General features: G+C 39.0%; 1 protein-coding gene across 2 annotated transcripts in view; it reads left to right on the top strand.

Annotated features, from left to right (window-relative positions):
• COL4A4 (collagen type IV alpha 4 chain) overlaps positions 1-17,947 on the top strand; it is an 80,745-nt gene that overhangs the window by 58,767 nt on the left and 4,031 nt on the right. The window contains exons 35-46 of one of the 2 annotated variants that reach the window (XM_050902204.1): positions 1,054-1,128; positions 1,595-1,702; positions 2,024-2,131; positions 6,092-6,163; positions 6,950-7,078; positions 8,963-9,070; positions 9,990-10,145; positions 10,826-10,924; positions 12,108-12,239; positions 14,352-14,468; positions 15,211-15,399; positions 17,232-17,518. In XM_050902204.1, coding sequence (XP_050758161.1) covers positions 1,054-1,128; positions 1,595-1,702; positions 2,024-2,131; positions 6,092-6,163; positions 6,950-7,078; positions 8,963-9,070; positions 9,990-10,145; positions 10,826-10,924; positions 12,108-12,239; positions 14,352-14,468; positions 15,211-15,399; positions 17,232-17,518 — 1,580 coding nt within the window. Of the gene's footprint in view, positions 1-1,053; positions 1,129-1,594; positions 1,703-2,023; positions 2,132-6,091; positions 6,164-6,949; positions 7,079-8,962; positions 9,071-9,989; positions 10,146-10,825; positions 10,925-12,107; positions 12,240-14,351; positions 14,469-14,545; positions 14,602-15,210; positions 15,400-17,231; positions 17,519-17,947 lie in introns of those variants that run through there. The other variant, XM_050902205.1, reaches the window with a different exon arrangement.

Here is a 17,947-nt window from a genome sequence, read left to right as displayed (position 1 = left end):
ATTACTCTGAAAGATTTATCTATAATATTTAGATTTTAAAAAGTGTTTCAGAGAAATACAAAATGGTGTCATCCATCACATTCCAAATTTCCTTGGAGCAGGATTTCAGTACTAATAAATAACAAAATTAAATCATTGCCTGGAAAAAAACATTAAGGGGACAGGGGGAATTCTTTTCTCAGTTACATTTTCCATTTCTTCAAAAATTCAAGACCTTCTCAGCCAGGGAATGTATTCCCACAAAAAAAAGTAAAGAACAATACTCAATGTAAAGAGAACTTTTATGAAATGTATTGAAAATAAATTTACTGCAAAAGTTATCCTTAAAACTAAAGCAAGACATAGCCAGTAAAGGTGGGGATTGCTATGGCAGGGGATTTCTAGCAACACTTGAGCTTGGTATTTCGTCTTAACTCTTCACAGCAAAATCAGACAATGAAGCTAGAGACAGCATGAATAGGTAGGATAGGTCAGACATTTGTACAGACAATGTAAGGCCAAATTGCTCAGAATTATTGATTCTGTGATAAACAGGAATTTCAGCACAGACAGAAAGAAGAAGGTGTGCTAGCTTAAAGTCCCCAGCTAGCCCCTAAAAGGTCTTTACTGAGTAAATAGATAAAAGGTCTTTATTGAGTAAATAGACTCGCTGTATTTATTTTGCACATCCACACAAACCTACGTAAGGAGTTCTCTTTGTTTAATAAAGTATTATGGGGAATTTATGCAGTATCTTTCATTTTCAGTATATGCTGTCAGTATTGGGAAAGTTCCCATGATTTTTGGTTTTGTTTTTGTTTTTTTCATTATGGGAAATTTACATGAATACTGCCAGGAGTCATACTAAGCACAAACTGAGTTAGTACTTCAAGACAAGCTGAGCTGGCAGATAATTTGCATGTGCCAGAGCAGTTTTCATTCTGTGTTCTCTCAGTCCCTTTTATAGCTGTTAATATCTATGAGTAAATTATCTGATCTTACAAAATTGTCCAGCTTTGGTTTTGTGGATGAAAAGGATACTTGTATGAAATGAAAGTCATTGTACTTCAACAGGCAAGAGAGGTGACCCAACTCCTCTGCTTGGTACACATGGTCGAAAAGGGCCTCCCGGCGATCCAGGATTACCAGGTACCTCTGTCTGATTGAAAGAAAAATTGGATTTAAGAACTTATTTTCTCTAAGTTTTGTTAGCGGAGAGGGAGCTCTGCTTCCTGTGCATAGCGAGCGGTATTTTCTACAGTTACAAATATCTCCAGGGATTGGAGAGGCATCACAATGTGCAATATGGCTAGCGTGAACATAGGAGGTAGGGTCTACTGTTGTCTAGTACAGCACCGATAAACATACCAATACTTACCAGAATAAAACCTGGCTTGGCTGTATCTTGCTAGCCATTTCTGCTCTTTCAGATATCACCAGAGAGATCAGTATAATTCATTGCTAATAAATAGATGCAAGGATCTGAAGTACTTGAATAAAATTCTTTTTCTAGTCAAGAAACCCCTTACTGAACTTTTATATTTTTAAACTTGTCACGAGATGAAGAATGGGCAACTTGAAACAAATAAATGGTAGATTTTTTTTTTTCTTTAAGGACTCTGTGGATTCCCAGGAGAGAAGGGTTCACCAGGTATCCAAGGGCAACCTGGAAGACCAGGATCCAAGGGTGACCCTGGGTACCCAGGAATACCTGGATTTCCAGGTAATGCCAAAGTTTAAAAAATACTGCCATGTAACAGCTCAAAAGAGGTATGGAACAGGAAAATGCAGCTGAGGAGGCACCTCTGTGGAGGAGGCTAGAGAAATCAGAGATCATATGAAGGCATGTATTGAAAGCTATTTCAGTACCTATAGACAGCAGCAATAGTCTGCTCAGAGTCTCAGAGAGCAAGATCCATCAGTTCTTCATACATTCCCATACACTTTCAGGTACCTCTGATTAACGCAGTGTGCTGCATAGCATGAAAAAAAAAATCAACAGCTTAATACATTTGCATATTCACAGATTTTTTTCCACACTCAGGAGCTACAGGTCTTCAGGGATTGCCAGGAGAACCTGGACAAAGAGGGAAACATGGACTTTTGGGACCTCCAGGATTGCAAGGATTCGCTGGATCCCAAGGCAGAAAAGGTAAACAGTATACAGTGCAGTTCTACTGGTAATGTAACAGCACCAGACATAAAAACCCTTTTAGTAGTGAAAATGGAAAAGGCCTAACTGTGAGCATGATTTGATTCTGTATTCTCTTAAACTACTAGAAGAATTAAGCCAGTTCCCATCACCTTTGACAAGTAACATAAATGCTGCCTCAGAAAAAATGGGCTACAATCTAAAATGAGTAAGGAAGAAGGTAGAAACAGGTTCTGGTTCAGCTGATGTAACTGAGAGCAGAAGTTAAGGAAAGAAAAAGGAGTTTGCAGTAATTCAGATGTTTCATTTCAATTATGCTGTGTTCTGCCTTTTCACCATGGAGTGCCACTGTTACTCTACAAAACCAGCAGACTGCTATGGAAAGTTTTGTCTTACAAATTTGTTTTAACAAATTGTGATAAGATAACTTGGGTTAGTTTTCGTTATTGGTTTTGTTGTTGTTTTTTTCTCCAAAAACTGATTTTTGGTGGATTTAATGTAGAAATGTTTCCTCCAAATCCTAATTTACACTTCTCATAATGATTGTTATGTTTAGATTGAACAGCAGTTCATCTATACAGTTGTTTTTATTGGAGAACATTATTAACTTTTACTATAGTCAGAATGACATACTGAAATTATAAGTTACATTAATACTTCATAAAGAAAGGTAATCAACTATGTACTTTGTATCCTCTCTTTGTTATAGTGTGCTTCATAACCAGCTCCTGTACAGGAAGAATAATGTTAGTGACCCATATACAGAAATCACAGTAAAGTAACACTTGGGGCTATGATAAATGGTTAGAGAGGACAATAGATTCACTTTTTCAAATTCAGCCTAAGGAAAAATTGAGAAGGTTTCTTATAAACTACTGAAAATTTAAATGAAATACGAAAACCACTTGTGATTTCTTGCAGTAAATAAGTGGTGCTGATTTAAACTGTCATGACAGATTCCTTGCTGGTGCATAATCTGCAAGAGGACATTTCATTGCTGTAAACAGTATTTGCTGTAACAAAGGCAGAGATCTGCAGTGACAGGGATGTCTAAATTCAGAGGGGTCAAAATAAAAAAAAGCATTCTTCTACTGAAAACTTAGTAGCAGATGGACTCTTTCCTTCTTGTCATAAGTGGTAAGACACTTCTTTTCTATATTGTGCAGAAGTTATCTCAAGTCCTGCACAGGAAACCTAACAAATTAACATACGTGCTGCAGAGGGAGAAGTTCAGTTCCAAATGGCAATTCATTAGAGACCAAGTTGCCTACTAAGCCTTGGGATTCTATATATTGCCAGCATAGTTGAAAAGAAGGTTAACACCTTTGAAATTATACCTAGTAATGAAAACTGAACAGAATTTGTGTTCCAATTCAATTGGAGAATATAGATCTTAACCCTATTTTCAATAAATATTGTTGCTAGCGTTAGAAGTGAAATGGTTAATTGGCTGTTCATAGCTAAGTACATGGCCTTGTTAGTCTCATGCTTCTCATTTACATTAAATGTCTTACGCTTGAAGAATTTTTAGATTAAAAAAAAATAGTTAAACAGCATCTACCAAAGCATAATCACATTTTCTTTATTACAGGGAGAGGTTTAGTAGTTAAGGGCTTAGTCTGGCAAGCCTTACTTGTGTGAGTAATCCTTGATGAAGCAAGTAATATTAAGAACATCAGCAGAATTGCTTGTGTGAGTAGAAGCTGAATTGGGCTGTAAAATACAGAAACAGTGGTTCATACATAGGTCAGCCAATTCAGCTGTACCTAGAAATATTGGACTATAGCATTCCAAAAATCTAGAATTACAAGTGCTGATATTATAATGGATTGTTGGCAAATGTGTCAGAAATTCCCTGGAAAGCAAGTAAACCAAGCCATCAATCTTGACTGAATGAGCTAAAGATCAAAAAAGTTTTAAATGGTGACCTGGGTGCCAAAAATAGTTAGGAGTTCATAATCATTTTAAAATACCACTGTTAAATTCCCCAAATTGGCATGCAGGTCTTACATAAATTTGAAAATGGGAACATGCCCAAAGGACAAGGCGGCTACAGAAAGCAGGACTGAAATTTAGAATGTCATGAGAAGTTAAAGAGCAGTTAATTAAGGGCATAGAAGATATTACAGGTTGGATTACTAGTGTCCCATATTATAAAGGGGATTACATAGAGAGTACATTATCAATGTCTTGCAGGTTTTCAAACAATCTTCTGGATTGAAAATTTTTCCAGATCAGTGTTTGCTACAGACTGGATTTTTTTTTCCCCCCTTTCTTTTCATTCCTTTCTTAAATTTTAACTAAAATAATTCCACCATTTCTGAGAACAAAGCTATGGGATTATTATTTTTGGTATGTCTGTTAGATAACTCCAGCGCCCTTTTAATTTTCCTTTCTCAGATGACCCATCTTTGAACTAGGGACCTTTAAATTTGGCAGGTGAAACAGCTGATGAAGGGCATTCGTGTTGCTCTTCTACAGCAATTTGTCCCTGACAAATTTGACCAGCTTATAAACTTTAAAAAAAATATATCAATTCATATGTGTTTAAGTAGAGCATTAAATTCTCCCATGATTCATGCTGTGGATATACAGCAGATTTGTGTGCTGCAGGACATGCTGGGATCAAGCACAGGAACCGAAACGTATGCCAGGAAGTAGCTAGACAGGGAAAAGGAGACAGACAGAAAGATAATTCAGACTCGTGGAAAAAAAGCACTGCAACTGGACTGGGAATCGTACATGGCAGGGAGGGGAACTGGTGGGGAAGGAAATTAGGCAGAGATAAGCAGCAAAGGTGGAAAAGAGACAGGAGTAGGCACTGACAGTATTGTTCAGCTTCTTGATGATCAGTGTCCACTCGAATCTGTCCCTCTCTGGAGCAAGAAGCGTCCCAAGTGTATTCCTCTGTCTGAAACCTCTCTGAAACCTGTTACCAAATGACCCATCAGTTTTGCCAAATCTGTCCTATCACCAGGTGATAGGCTGCCATCTGCATTTAATAAGGGTACGTCTTCACATTTGATACTTCATCTGTACAACTTAGGAAACTATAAAGTGCTAATGACAGATATTTTTACCCTCCACTGCAAACAACACACACAATCTCAGATTAGTTCAACTTTAAAAAAAATGGATAAAAAATGCCATCTATGTTTTTACTTACTGTGTTTTAGCAATTTTCAAAAAAGCACAGATTATAAAGCAAAAGTTATATCTGACTACCATGAACACTGAGCCTGTGGTCTGGTCATCTAGTGAACATCACTAGTGACAAAGCTGCTCTATACTATCACATGTCAGCATAGGTCTCAATTACAGGTTTGGTGTCTTCAAAGACTTTGTGCTGTTCGGTTTAAAGAATTTTTGTCATAGTGTGATGCAAAAAAGTATAGTTTTCTATGTGAAATCTGGAGGACCAAGGAAAAGAAGCCAGGTGAAAATTTAGCTTCTTTCTAGTGCAGCTAGATTAAATTGCACTTACATTTGGAACAGAAGCTGTAAAGAAGTTCCAGCTTTACAGTTATTTTAGGCAGTGTCTGCGTCCCAGTCACCTGGTCATGTAGCGATAACACAGCTAACTTTCGACTAGTTAATCACATGTAGCAGTAGTAGTCTAGCCACAGACACGAGGTTCACTATAGAGTAAATTAGCCCATACTAAGATTCCTGCTGCTAGCTGCAGTATAGAAATACCTAAAGGATTAAAATGTATGTTTTCTGATTGCTTTGATGTGAAACTGTGTTATGATTGCTATTTTCAGATTTTTCACATTTTCCTTTCCAAAAAGACCGCACTCAGGTGCAATGTGATCTCGTCTTCAGTTGCCAATAAGAATCAAATTCAGCAAATACTCTGTCTTGATCCAGAATGTCTTGTCAGAAAAAAAATGGTATAATTTTTAATTGTGACTTTAAAGGATTATTGTGGCACCCAGTCATGCCTGTAATACCTCTCAGGTCTTCCTGGACTGCCCGGACTGGATGGTTTGGATGGACTAAAAGGTCAAAAAGGTTCTGCAGGAGCTCCAGGTAAAGAAGGGAAATAGCTATGTGGAACAGAAAATCTTCTCTTAAGTGACTGAATGTGCAAGGAATGATGCACATTATTTTGATATTTGCCTTGCCCAGAAGATAACATTAAGGCTTACACTAAAATTTCAAACAGAATCTAAAGTATGCCTAATGACACACTTGCAGTTATTTGTGGGGAAAACTTTAAAACTTCCACTACTCATATAGTTTTGTTGGAACCTTTCAAGGCTGTTTATAAAATGAAAGTGTTCGGTGCAGATGATTCAAAGAAGAGCCAAGTCTCCAGGTTTTTTATACGTAAAAGATAAAACTAACGAATTAAAAGGAGACTAATAAAATCCCAGCCCCATTACAGTCCATGGGAGTTGGACTTAAGAGGAACGTGGATTTCACTCACGCTGGTCTACTTGCAACTTTCAAAAGGTGCTTTTGAAGCAGTATTAAAAAACAGTGCTCACCATCTATCTAGAGATAGCAAATTTATGCTGATAGAAAATTAGATTTAGGACCATACAATCAGTTTACATTTCAAGTTACAGACAATAGTGACACCATATAAAATAACCCCTGAAGAAGAGCATTAAAGCAAAGAGATTACTTTCTTTGAAAGAGATGAATTAGGGCCAGATTCAACAAAACTCTATCCAGCTTCCAAGAGAGAACCAGAACAATAGCACTAGGCAACCCTTGCAAGGAGGAACATCTGCAGCTGGTATTTCTATTCTGCGCATCTGTATTTGTACTCACTGTAAGCTTTATGTACATAATTGTTTTCCTATAAAGGTCAAAGTGAAACAGGGCCCCCAGGGTACTCAGGAGAACTTGGACCAAAAGGAGACAGAGGTGAACCTGGATGGCCTGGTATTTCTATTCCAGGCCCCCCTGGAGAAAGGGGATTCCCAGGATTCCCAGGTAAGAAAGGGTTTTCTCCTTGGTGCCCTGCAGAGTTGAAATGAAGCTCATACAGGCTCTTCCCCTGGTTGGCATGAACATTTATACATACCCAGAAGATTCCCTCCCTAAAAACATTTCTGTTGCAATAACATGCTGATGTTTCCTGAGTAGATACAGAGACCCCAGTATTTCTTGTTTATTATGTTACAGGAGAGGAAAGAATGAGAATAGAAAGTGATGGACTTGGACAGACTCGGGGAACTGCTAGGTGGAGCTGCCTCTTGGGAAGAAATTCCTGAAGAGAAAGAGTGCAGGAGATGTGGTAGTCACAGAAATATAGTAAATCTGTCAACTATTCTGATGTAAATGCAAGATGGAACTGTATCACAAGATTGCTATGGTTATTTAAGAGCCTTGGTGATATAGGAATTGCATAGAAATAGGAAAAAGCAAGTGTTTGAGGAAGGGTCGCTAAGAAGGTTAAGAGATTGGAGCATCTGTCATATGAGGAGAGGCTGAGGGAGTGGGAATTACTTAGTCTCCAGAAGAGACAGCTCAGGGGGGATTTTATCAATGTGTCTAAGTACCTGATGAGAAGGACATGGAGACAGATTCTTCATAGTGGTATCCAGTGACCGGACAAGAGCCACTGGGCACAAACTCATATACAGGACATTCTACTTAATTGTAAGGAGAAGTTTTGTTTTTCCTGTGAGGGTCATTGAATACAGGAACAGGTTGCCCAGAGAAGTTTAAAGTGTCCATCCTTGGAGATACTCAAAACCCAGCTGGACAGAGTCCTAGGCAACCTGCTCTAGCTGACCCTGCTTTGAGGAGAGGGTTGGACTAGAAAGTCTCCAGAGGCCCATTCAAGCCTCAGCAATTCCGTGATTAGAAGCGACATTAGCTTTACTCTACCAAACCTTGCCACAGTGTCACATAACACACAGAAGAAAAATAGCGGAGGTGAATTCTGGTGAGGTGAATTATTCTAAGATGAAGACAGTCTTTTTTCTCAATTCAGTTACTAGTTTGTGAACTAGAGGAGTCAACAGAATGGTGCTGTTGAGGAACAAAGAGAAAAAGTTTCATTCTAAGATGCATTAACACTGCTTGACATAGGATGGGCAAGGCCTCCCATGGTATACTGTGACCAGCTTTGACAAATTAGAGTACATGGAGAGTAAATGAGTCTCTAATGACAAATTAGAGTACAAATGAGAGTAAATGGAAGTACACTAGAGAGTAAATGGAAAACAAGACTGAAGAAACTAGATTTGGTTTTTTGTAGAAAAGAGAAGGCAACAGAGTGCAACACATGCTAACAAGCTGCGACTGTTCAAACGTGTTATGCAGAGGATGGTAATCTGTAACTCTTCCTGCCTGTCACATGTAAGGGCACTAACATCTTATTTTGCAAAAATCCAGATTACAAATTAGGAAAAAAATACATTTAAGGCTAGTAAGTTCGTCTTGTTCACTGAGGTTTTTAGGAAATGGCTGAACTCACTTTTGCTGGGAACAATCTGTGAATACTTATCCTGTCCCAGGCAGGCTGATGTCATAGTCCCCACTCGTCTTACATTTCTACCATTTCTCCCATTGTTAGAATTCAGAAGGTGGCTATTTGTGGCAATATGCCAATGTGTGACGATGCATTCTTTAGTTTAAGTAGATTTTATGGAAAGAATTAGAAATTTAAAAAAGATAACAAATATTTTCACTTCTACAAGATGTCTTCATTAGCCTAATCACTGGTATGTTCACCGTACAAGTGAAAGCATGCATTACCTCCATGACTTCACATGTCAGCATTCTTTTAGTTAGTAACTTATTTCTGTAACCTAAAAAAACCTCAGATTTTTTTTTCTTTCTTTTTTTTTGTAAAATGTGATCCCTTAGGCAGAAGAGGACCTGTTGGACCCACGGGACCTATGGGAAGATCTCCTGATAGTGCTTCTCCTGGTCCTCCAGGTGATCAAGGACCACCTGGTTTAGATGGCATCAGAGGTACTAAAACCAAAAATACCAACTTTGATCATGTAAAAAGCCCCTGAGACTACTAGGAGTCACTGGGTTGCTGTCTGTGGAACAACATATAAAAGTGTATAGGGAACAAAGAAACCAATCAATACCTCAGTGAATACACAGAGAAGTGAACACTGCATAGATCACCAGAGCAAGAATAAAATACAGATCTCCAGATTCAGTTTTCTGGCCTGTTCTGTACAAGTTCTGCTTGTACAGAACAATGGTAGTTCTGTACAAGTGCTGCTGCTACAACATATCAATTTCCACAAAAGCAAACAGAAATAAGATTACTGGCCTCTCTTCCTAACAAGAGGGATAAAAGACATTGTCCAGAAGCCTGCTGTTGTTGGTAAACCCACAAAAAGCTTTCCAATCTAAATCCAGCCCTGGGAAAGCTAAAGCTGGCAACTCTTTTGTAAGCATTTATGTAGACCTCACTTCTGTTACAAGCAGGGGTCACCAAGGGATCCAGTCAATTCCGATAGATTCTGGTCCTCAAACGGAGCTCTTTCAAGTTGTTCTGACCGCTTACATTAAGTATTATTTGAACCCTTCCTTACCCAGTACGAAGACTTACTTCCTATTGGGAAATAGGGGATGGAGATTGGAAGGGTAAGCAACACTATAATAAATATAGAGAAACAGTGTCTCAATGCATGTAACGTTAACTTGCCGCCTTTTGCTTGCACAGAATCTACATAGTTTTGGGAGCTATTCCTATTATTGTCTTCCTTACAATGCCTTGGACAAAGGCTAACGCTAGTATTTCCAAAAACACGCAAGGGCTGTCCAACGTCCCGGGGAAAAAACCCAGAAGCAAAAAACCCAATGGAACACGGCTATTTTTAGATGTTTATGCTTCGTGCATATATTAAGAATAAAAGTTCTTTTACCATAGGTCAGCCTGGGAATCCTGGTCCTCCTGGAGAGACTATCTTTGTGCGAGGAGATCCAGGTGATGTTGGTATTCGAGGGGCACCAGGTAATCCTGGGCAGCGAGGGCAACAAGGAGCCAGAGGTTTTCCAGGGAACCAAGGAAGAAGAGGCCCAAAGGGTATGATCTGAGATGTTTTTAACTAGCTTGTGCACTTATGCCCAGCCCGATGCAACTGAGCCTTGTGCACAGGGGATTGCCATTGGAGACTGAGCCAGACAGAAGGGATAGGCTGGACATTTCATAGCTCTGCCCTGTTACCAACAGATAAGATAGGGCTGGGGTAGAAGGTCAGAGTAGAGCCAGATTCACATCTACTGCTTCCAACAACTTGTTGGAAGACTCCCCTGCCAACCTGAGAATGCGGCAGTAAAACTTTTGAGTCTGCCAGACAAAGCAAACCTTGACCTCTCTGCAGGGGTCTTGAGAAACTATGGAAGATGCAGATGTGTTTGAACTAACATGGAGTCTCACATCTGCCCCATATCAATAGCTTTGGGCTTTCAACAAATTATTTAGTTTGAAAACAGGGATCTAGACACTCTGCTTCTTCCACACACTGTAGAGAAGTCCTGTCTACACCAATCCCTTCCAATTGTCTACAAAAAGAAAAGTCATAAATTTTAATTCAGTTCAAGACCAGGGAGAGAAGAGGAGAATGTGCATACCTTTCTGGGAGACAACAGAGTTGAGCTGTCCCAAGCATTTTTTGTTATTCAAGCAGCCAGACTTCATCTTATTTGTGTGTTCACCTTCTCGGAATGCAACCACATGTAACTGCACAACTGTTTTCTTTCCAGGTCCTATGGGAATCCATGGCCCACAGGGTCCACCTGGTGCTGCAGGACAACCAGGAGACCAAGGTTTTCAAGGAAAACCTGGTCCCAAAGGTCCCACAGGTACTTACGAACCTGTTACTCATTGTCACTCAATGGTAACCGTGATCTTTCTATTCATATATAATCTTACTAACATTTACTTGCATACAGACAATTTAAGCAACCTCAGAAAAAAACTCAATTGATTTCTCATTTGAGTTGTGTAAAAATTTCTGAACTTTGTTTCTAATGTCACCTCATGTAAATTATATCAGTTCTCATTCCATTCTTTACTCTAATTTACATGCCTGAAACTTGTTTCCGCCTGCACCACAATGGCTGCAATCTGCTTTCCATTTTTCAAATCCTTCAGGTTTCATAGGTAAGTTCATGACTATTGATTGTTGTTCTGTTCATGGGGGCTTCCTTCTGTATAGATACATTCCACTCTTATTAGAAGGTATTCCTGGCTTGGCTGCTAGGAATAGTAGATACTGCTACAACAACATAGTTCTAATAGATTTTTCACATAAATAGCTAGCACTTCCAAGTAGACCAATATCATGATAATGCTACATTGAGAAGTCTCGTGCTATGATGTCAGTTAGACTTGTAAAACGCACTTGTTTCAAATTATCATTTTGGTTTTTGGTTGTCACACAAGATGCTTTCTAACCAAAAACTTAGCAAAAGCTTGAGTCCTAACACTGGATTACTACAAACACTGAACTCTTAATCTGACTAAATTGATCTGATTCTGATTTTGTTCCAAAATGCAAATAGCCAATAGCTCCCAGTAACTTTCAATACATAAAATGTGTCCATTCTTTATTTTTTATTATTATAATTATTTTAAACGGATATTGTGGGTTAGCTTCTTTGGCCTGCTTATTGATGGTTTTGCAGCCACAACAGGCAAAGTACTGTAAATCTTCACATGTGCTAAGGTATTCGCACTGAAGTTGGGTAGACTTCAGGCTTTAACTCAAATCAGTTTGGGGCACATTAAGACGGAAACTGTACACCAAATATTTGAAACATATCAGCTAGCATACACTTGCTAACACACGCTTGCCATGCTGTTAAATGCTGTACTAAAAGACTAAGAGTAAAATTAAAAGCAGTGAGACTCAATAATTCAAGATTTTGAAATACTTAAAGTATACACTTGAATACCAAAACCAGCTAACAGTTATGCTGATTTTTCACATGGGAGCTATTAACCAATCTTCTGTCTAATTTACTTTCCTATTACACATTCCAGGTGACCCTGGTGAACCAGGAAAAATAGATGATTCATGCCCTGCAATCCCAGGGCCTCCTGGGGAAGCAGGGCAAAGAGGAGATGATGGCTCTGTAGGATTACCAGGGCCAACAGGCCACCCTGGACCTCAAGGTAAGCTTGCATTTTGAAAGCTTGGATGTCTATTTTAGCCATTTAGACAACAAATTGAAAAGGGTCAGAGTGTCAGTTTTACTTCTCTGTGTTTTACCCTGTCTCTTCCCCTTAAACACTCCAGAAGCACGTAGTGGGCTGGTGAATGCTGAGGATGATGGATCAATATAGCTGAACCAGGCTGCTTGAGCCTACCTGCACTGCATTCCCTTTTCCTAGGCCAGGGAGGGCAAAAGCATCAGGCACTGTTGAGAAAACAGTTCTTGAAACGGTATTTTACCTTTTTACCAACAAATGAAAAAGCAATGCCTCAAACCAATCCTATGGTTTAGACAGGTTATATTTGGAGGATGTTAAAAATATACATGCTTTAAAATTTAGCAATAATAAATCACAAAGCTCTGCTAAACAAAGTCCTAAAAGGACACTGAAGTCAGACAGGTGGCTGCGATAGCACTTTTTATCTGTTAGAACATGAAAAAGTTACCACAAAAAAAACCTGACTAAAGAGATCTTAAAAAGAAGTGATGAAAGACTGAAACATTCTTCTGATAGATAAAAAGAAAACAAGGGTGATGCTGGTACTGATGATTCCAACAGAGTGGCCGTCTTCATAGAAATAGAGTGTAGCATGTCTGTGTAGTGTCTTCAGTTTAGGTTGTGTCTAACTGTCGGGTCTTCAGTTTAGATAGTGCAATCCCTCATGTGGTTTTAGATATTTCCTGCTTGGGAAACCAAAGTCTGTTGCAGTGGGTGCACTGGACACCCAGTGTCTCCAGAGAAAATCTGTCATGTTCTCCCAGGAGATTCCCTGCAGTAGTCATTCCCCTCATGCAAGTGAACACAAGGCAATTTTCAGTGAACTGTCTAGTTTTGCATATCTTAATTGATTTGCCAACTAAATGGTGTTTCTGGGGTTGAATTGCTGTGCTTCCATTATATACATCAGTAAAACAGTTTCTGTAAAACCAGATGATACAATCATACATACTCATACTGGTTTTATGAAAGAAACATTTATTAATGCTTTTCCTTTCATTAAGGAAATTTTCTCCTGGCTTGGAAGGCAAACTGAAGGTTTTACTGGCAAAAGCAATGTGTATTACTAAAACTTCAGTGTACTTGAGCTTTGGCAAAATAACTATGCAACCAACATTGAAAAGCTGTTAAATTGTTTTGATGGGTTTAGATTTTCTTAATGAATCTAGTAAAAAGTAACATGGGGAAATTTTGAATGTTGTGATATAACCTTGAGTTACTCAGTCTGCAGGCTAAATAGCAAAATTTGCAGGGAATGAAACCCACACCATTACTGAGAAACAACTGTGGCACTAGAGAAACATACTCATCTGAAAACTGTTTTTTACCAAAAGAGGAAAAAATTATTGCTGAGTGCAATAATACCTGACAAGTGTAACTTCGTTCCATTCAGATTATGTTTAAAGTAGCCAGTGAACAGGACCATCACTACCTGTGCCCTGCATGAGACGTATCTTTTACTGTCATGGCCACACCCCATTATCTGCTAATGTATAAAAATGTATGTCCATATGAGAAATATAAAAAGGTGAGGCCATCAGGAGCCTAAAAATGTCTTTACCCTTCCCCACTGGATGTAGTCCAATTCCGCAGTCCCTCCCTGTTCTGTAAGTACTCTAATACACGCATTACTTCACAGGAAATTCAGTACATGTTTAAAGACTTTGCTGAATTGGGTCCTACAAGATGAAGGCCTGCCATAGGATGAGTTATAACTCATTCCACGGTACAGATACTGATGGCAATGCTGCGAGAGGCTTGTCATGCTAATGTTTGTTAGTGCTTTGATTTCAACTGTAAATCACACAAGTTCTGTAGAGAGGACATAAAACCTTATCAGCAGTTGCTGTTACTGAAGTTGTGCCTCTGAGCTACTACTGTGGTCACAAGGTGAATAAGTTGTAAAGAGAATTCCCAGCAGAAAGCAGTTCTGCACCTCTCTGTCCTGAAGCGTCATTTCTTGGTGGCATCAGTTCTGCTGACTGGCGCTTTGCATGCTGTGTATGTTTGGACAATGCATAACCTTTAAATGCAGCCGTATGAAGGGAAAGTGCGTACTTTGTATTTATCTAGGAAGAAAAGGTGAAGAAGGGTCACGTGGCCTGCCAGGTCAAGATGGCTTACCTGGGGCACCTGGACCACCAGGTGACCAAGGGAATATAGGAGAGCAAGGATACGCTGGGCCACAAGGTAAGAATGGAACATGACTTTTGGGGGAGAGATGTGTGAGATGATGCATAGACTAAGTTTTCTTTCTACTCCCCCAGTTCACACATGGATACATCCACCTCTAGCCTGAGATACCATGACACTTCTTTCCCCCTCTCAGTTCAAGCACTGATAGCGACATTTGTGAATGACTTCATAACATATAAAAGACCTATCGGAAGAAAATTTATCTCAGCATCCATTAACAACCAGAAAGGCAATTAACCACACATGCTCAAACACCATATATCAATAGGTATGCATTTCTGAGTCAGGGCTAATGGTGCAACCGTCTGTGAATAATTAAAATCGTATTTTAACTGTGACTGCTGTTTAATAAATTAATGGTTTAATACATGTGAGAGGAAAGGGCATCGACTGTTACTGCAGAGATTCAAATTCAGTCCAGACAAGTCATCCTAGTGAGTAAGTCTGGGAGATCATTGCCCACCTCAGTTCATTTCTTAATCCATACAGCACAGGACAGAGGCACAATAGAAAAGCCAGCTGTCAAGCATTCAGGGGCAATCTAGTTCATTTCTCTCCCATAAGAAGGATAACATGAGTCTACCGGTGTCTTTATTGCCCATGACAACCTGTGAAGTTGTATTATATTCAGTCAGGAACCCCTTACTGAACACTTAAATACAGTAAAAGACAAGAGTCCACACTAGTTATGTGTTCATACAAGTAATTTTCTTTTACCTTTTCTCCTATGTATAAGGTCCACCTGGCCAAACTGGTATCCCGGGACCGCCAGGCCCCCATATTAGATCTGGAAGTGGATTCTTGCTCGTCCTTCACAGTCAGTCAGACAGAGCACCACCCTGTCCACAGGGGATGCCAAAATTATGGACTGGCTATAGTCTGCTGTACCTAGAAGGACAAGAGAAAGCTCATAATCAAGATCTTGGTATGTATTGTAGTACATAATTGCTCTCCAGTTAAAGTCTAATATGGTGTGATCTATACAGGAAAAGACAAGTCAAATGGAGCACACTGTAGAATCATCAATTAATTACTTTCTACAGACTCAAAACTAATTTACACTGATTATAATGAACTTGGTTATGCTGCCCTATTATGTGACCCATTTAAAATGGCTTTCTGCTGCTATGCAGTTGAATGAAAAAAGTATTTCTACCTCTAAGTAATTGAAGTTGGAGAGATGAGTGTTTTATTTCACTCATCCTGGCTAGTAATTTTGGGCTGTCTTTGAACTCACTGGAGAGATTTTCCTAGATCAGGAATCTCATTTGGCCACTCTGAAATAACCCCCTGGAGGACCAGCTCCTTTTTACTGTAGAGACAGCTTGGGAAGAAGAGCTGGTTAAGTTAGGTGGTTACAGTTGGACAGTATAAATAAGCATTACAAATAAAATTATGCATCTTGTGTAGAGCAGAATTGTGTGCTTTTAAGAGTCAGAAGCTAATATTTTTTGGAAAAGACAGAGCCAAATTTCTCCCAAAGACAGCTCCTTTTGGTGTCTTGGGTCATTTCTTCTACGTCTTCTACAATTCTGACTAAAATTAGCTGTCTAAATAAGATGCCTGACTTGCAGCCTGAGAAACTGATTGGCGGCAATTTGCACAGAAGAAATTTCCTAAATTCTCGTTGACTTGTTATACAAGAAGCAGAGAAGTCTGCTAGGAGGAAAGATCAAGGACCTAATAAGCTGGACAAAAAAGAAGTGTTTAAAAGAGCAATAAAAAGAGATATTTTTAGTACAGCAGTGTTTTGAAATGTTTTCACTATTGTGTGTTTGGCATTCCCCAGGAGAGCCAGTTGATAACAGAATGCCTTCTAACAGCAGTGAGAATGTGATTCAAAGAAAATAAAGTCCTTGTTTCCTGTGACCAGTGTGTTCTTTTTGCAGGCATTTTCCTTACTCAGGCTACTCCAGATTCTTTATTAGTACTGGAACGGAATATTATCAGTGATAAACAAAACTGGCTTCTGTATAGAAATGTCATGTCTTTAAAGAAGGCATTAGGGTTTTGGGGCACTACAGAAATAACACATCCCACACAAAGTTCAAAGCAGAACATATATGCAGTGATTATTGTTAACTAAATAGGTAATCATGAAACTGTTCTAAATTCAGTTCTGGAACAAGAACTTTACCTCTGAAGTATGCTGAAGTATGCACTAGTCACTTCTTAATTCCCACCGATGTCTGCCTGATGAGAATTTTGCAGGATTGGCTCTGCAAAATCCCTCAATCCTTTTATTTCACTTTGAGAGTCTGTGAAACCTTTCTGGAAGGCAGTAGAACAGCTGCTGAAATTTCAGCTTAATGCACTGGTAGCAATGGCTTGTCATACTTTACAAAAATTTTCTGTTTATCAGCATTGGCATTTGGTTTCTCACTGCTCCTAATGAGTTTGTAAATAGCTAATCTCCTTTTAAACCAGCCGCCACCTCTTGCCTAATTTATTTTTCAGCGTTGGCACAGCTAAGAAATTTGTTATCATAACTGTTTCCCATGGTGACAAACGACATCATGTTTAAATGCTGGATTGTGACACAATTAAATATTATTGGTCAAAGGAAGATACGTATTGGTAAAAAAAGTTTCTGTTTTCAATATAACTAGCCATTTTGGTAAAGAGCCTGGGCAGTTTAAGATCTGGGAATTACGTAACTCCTGTTAAGATACATAGTTTTGCAGCAACATCGGCCAGAATACTATTTTCAACTTACCTAGAAGTGGAGTAATTTTCATAATTTATTATTTTTTTCAGGTCTGGCAGGATCTTGTCTTCCTGTGTTTAATACCATGCCCTTTGCTTACTGTAATATCAACCAAGTTTGTTACTACGCCAGTCGAAATGATAAGTCTTACTGGTTGTCAAGTGCTGCTCCTTTACCAATGATGCCACTCTCTGAAGAGGAAATACAACCGTATATAAGCAGATGTGCCGTATGTGAGGCCCCAGCCCAAGCGGTAGCAGTTCACAGCCAAGATCAGTCAATTCCTCCCTGCCCAGTGAACTGGAGGAGTCTTTGGATAGGATATTCTTTTTTGATGGTAAGAGTCTGGGCACGGGATCATATATAAGTTTCTTTCATACAGCTTTTGTGTTCTAAAGGTTCAAAGATTTTTAGCTCTGAGAAGTAAACTATCCAATGTCTAGCAAACATTAAGAAGGAAAAGTCACAAAAAGAAACAAGACGAGGGTTCGTGCCAAATTGCAGAACCTGTCTGTAGCTATATATACTAGAGTCATAGCCTTAAGCTACACATTTCTTAAAATTACAAAGATTTTGCTTGCTTATCTTTAATAAACAATGGGACTTTCATGTACAAAGACACACTTCTCAGAATTAGCGGTCCAGGTCTTTTTAATGCCACCCTCTAGTTACATTTGCAGCAGTTTAGATAACAGCATCGTCTAGAATTGACCCGGATTACTCTTTTCTTCAGCTTGATAAATACCAGAAAAGAGAGCGAGCTGGC

The sequence above is a fragment of the Gymnogyps californianus genome, chromosome 10 (genome assembly GCF_018139145.2).
Source record: "Gymnogyps californianus isolate 813 chromosome 10, ASM1813914v2, whole genome shotgun sequence".
Classification (NCBI taxonomy): domain Eukaryota; kingdom Metazoa; phylum Chordata; class Aves; order Accipitriformes; family Cathartidae; genus Gymnogyps; species Gymnogyps californianus.
Note: the sequence above shows the minus strand (reverse complement) of the source record. Positions and strands in the feature narration are given on the sequence as shown.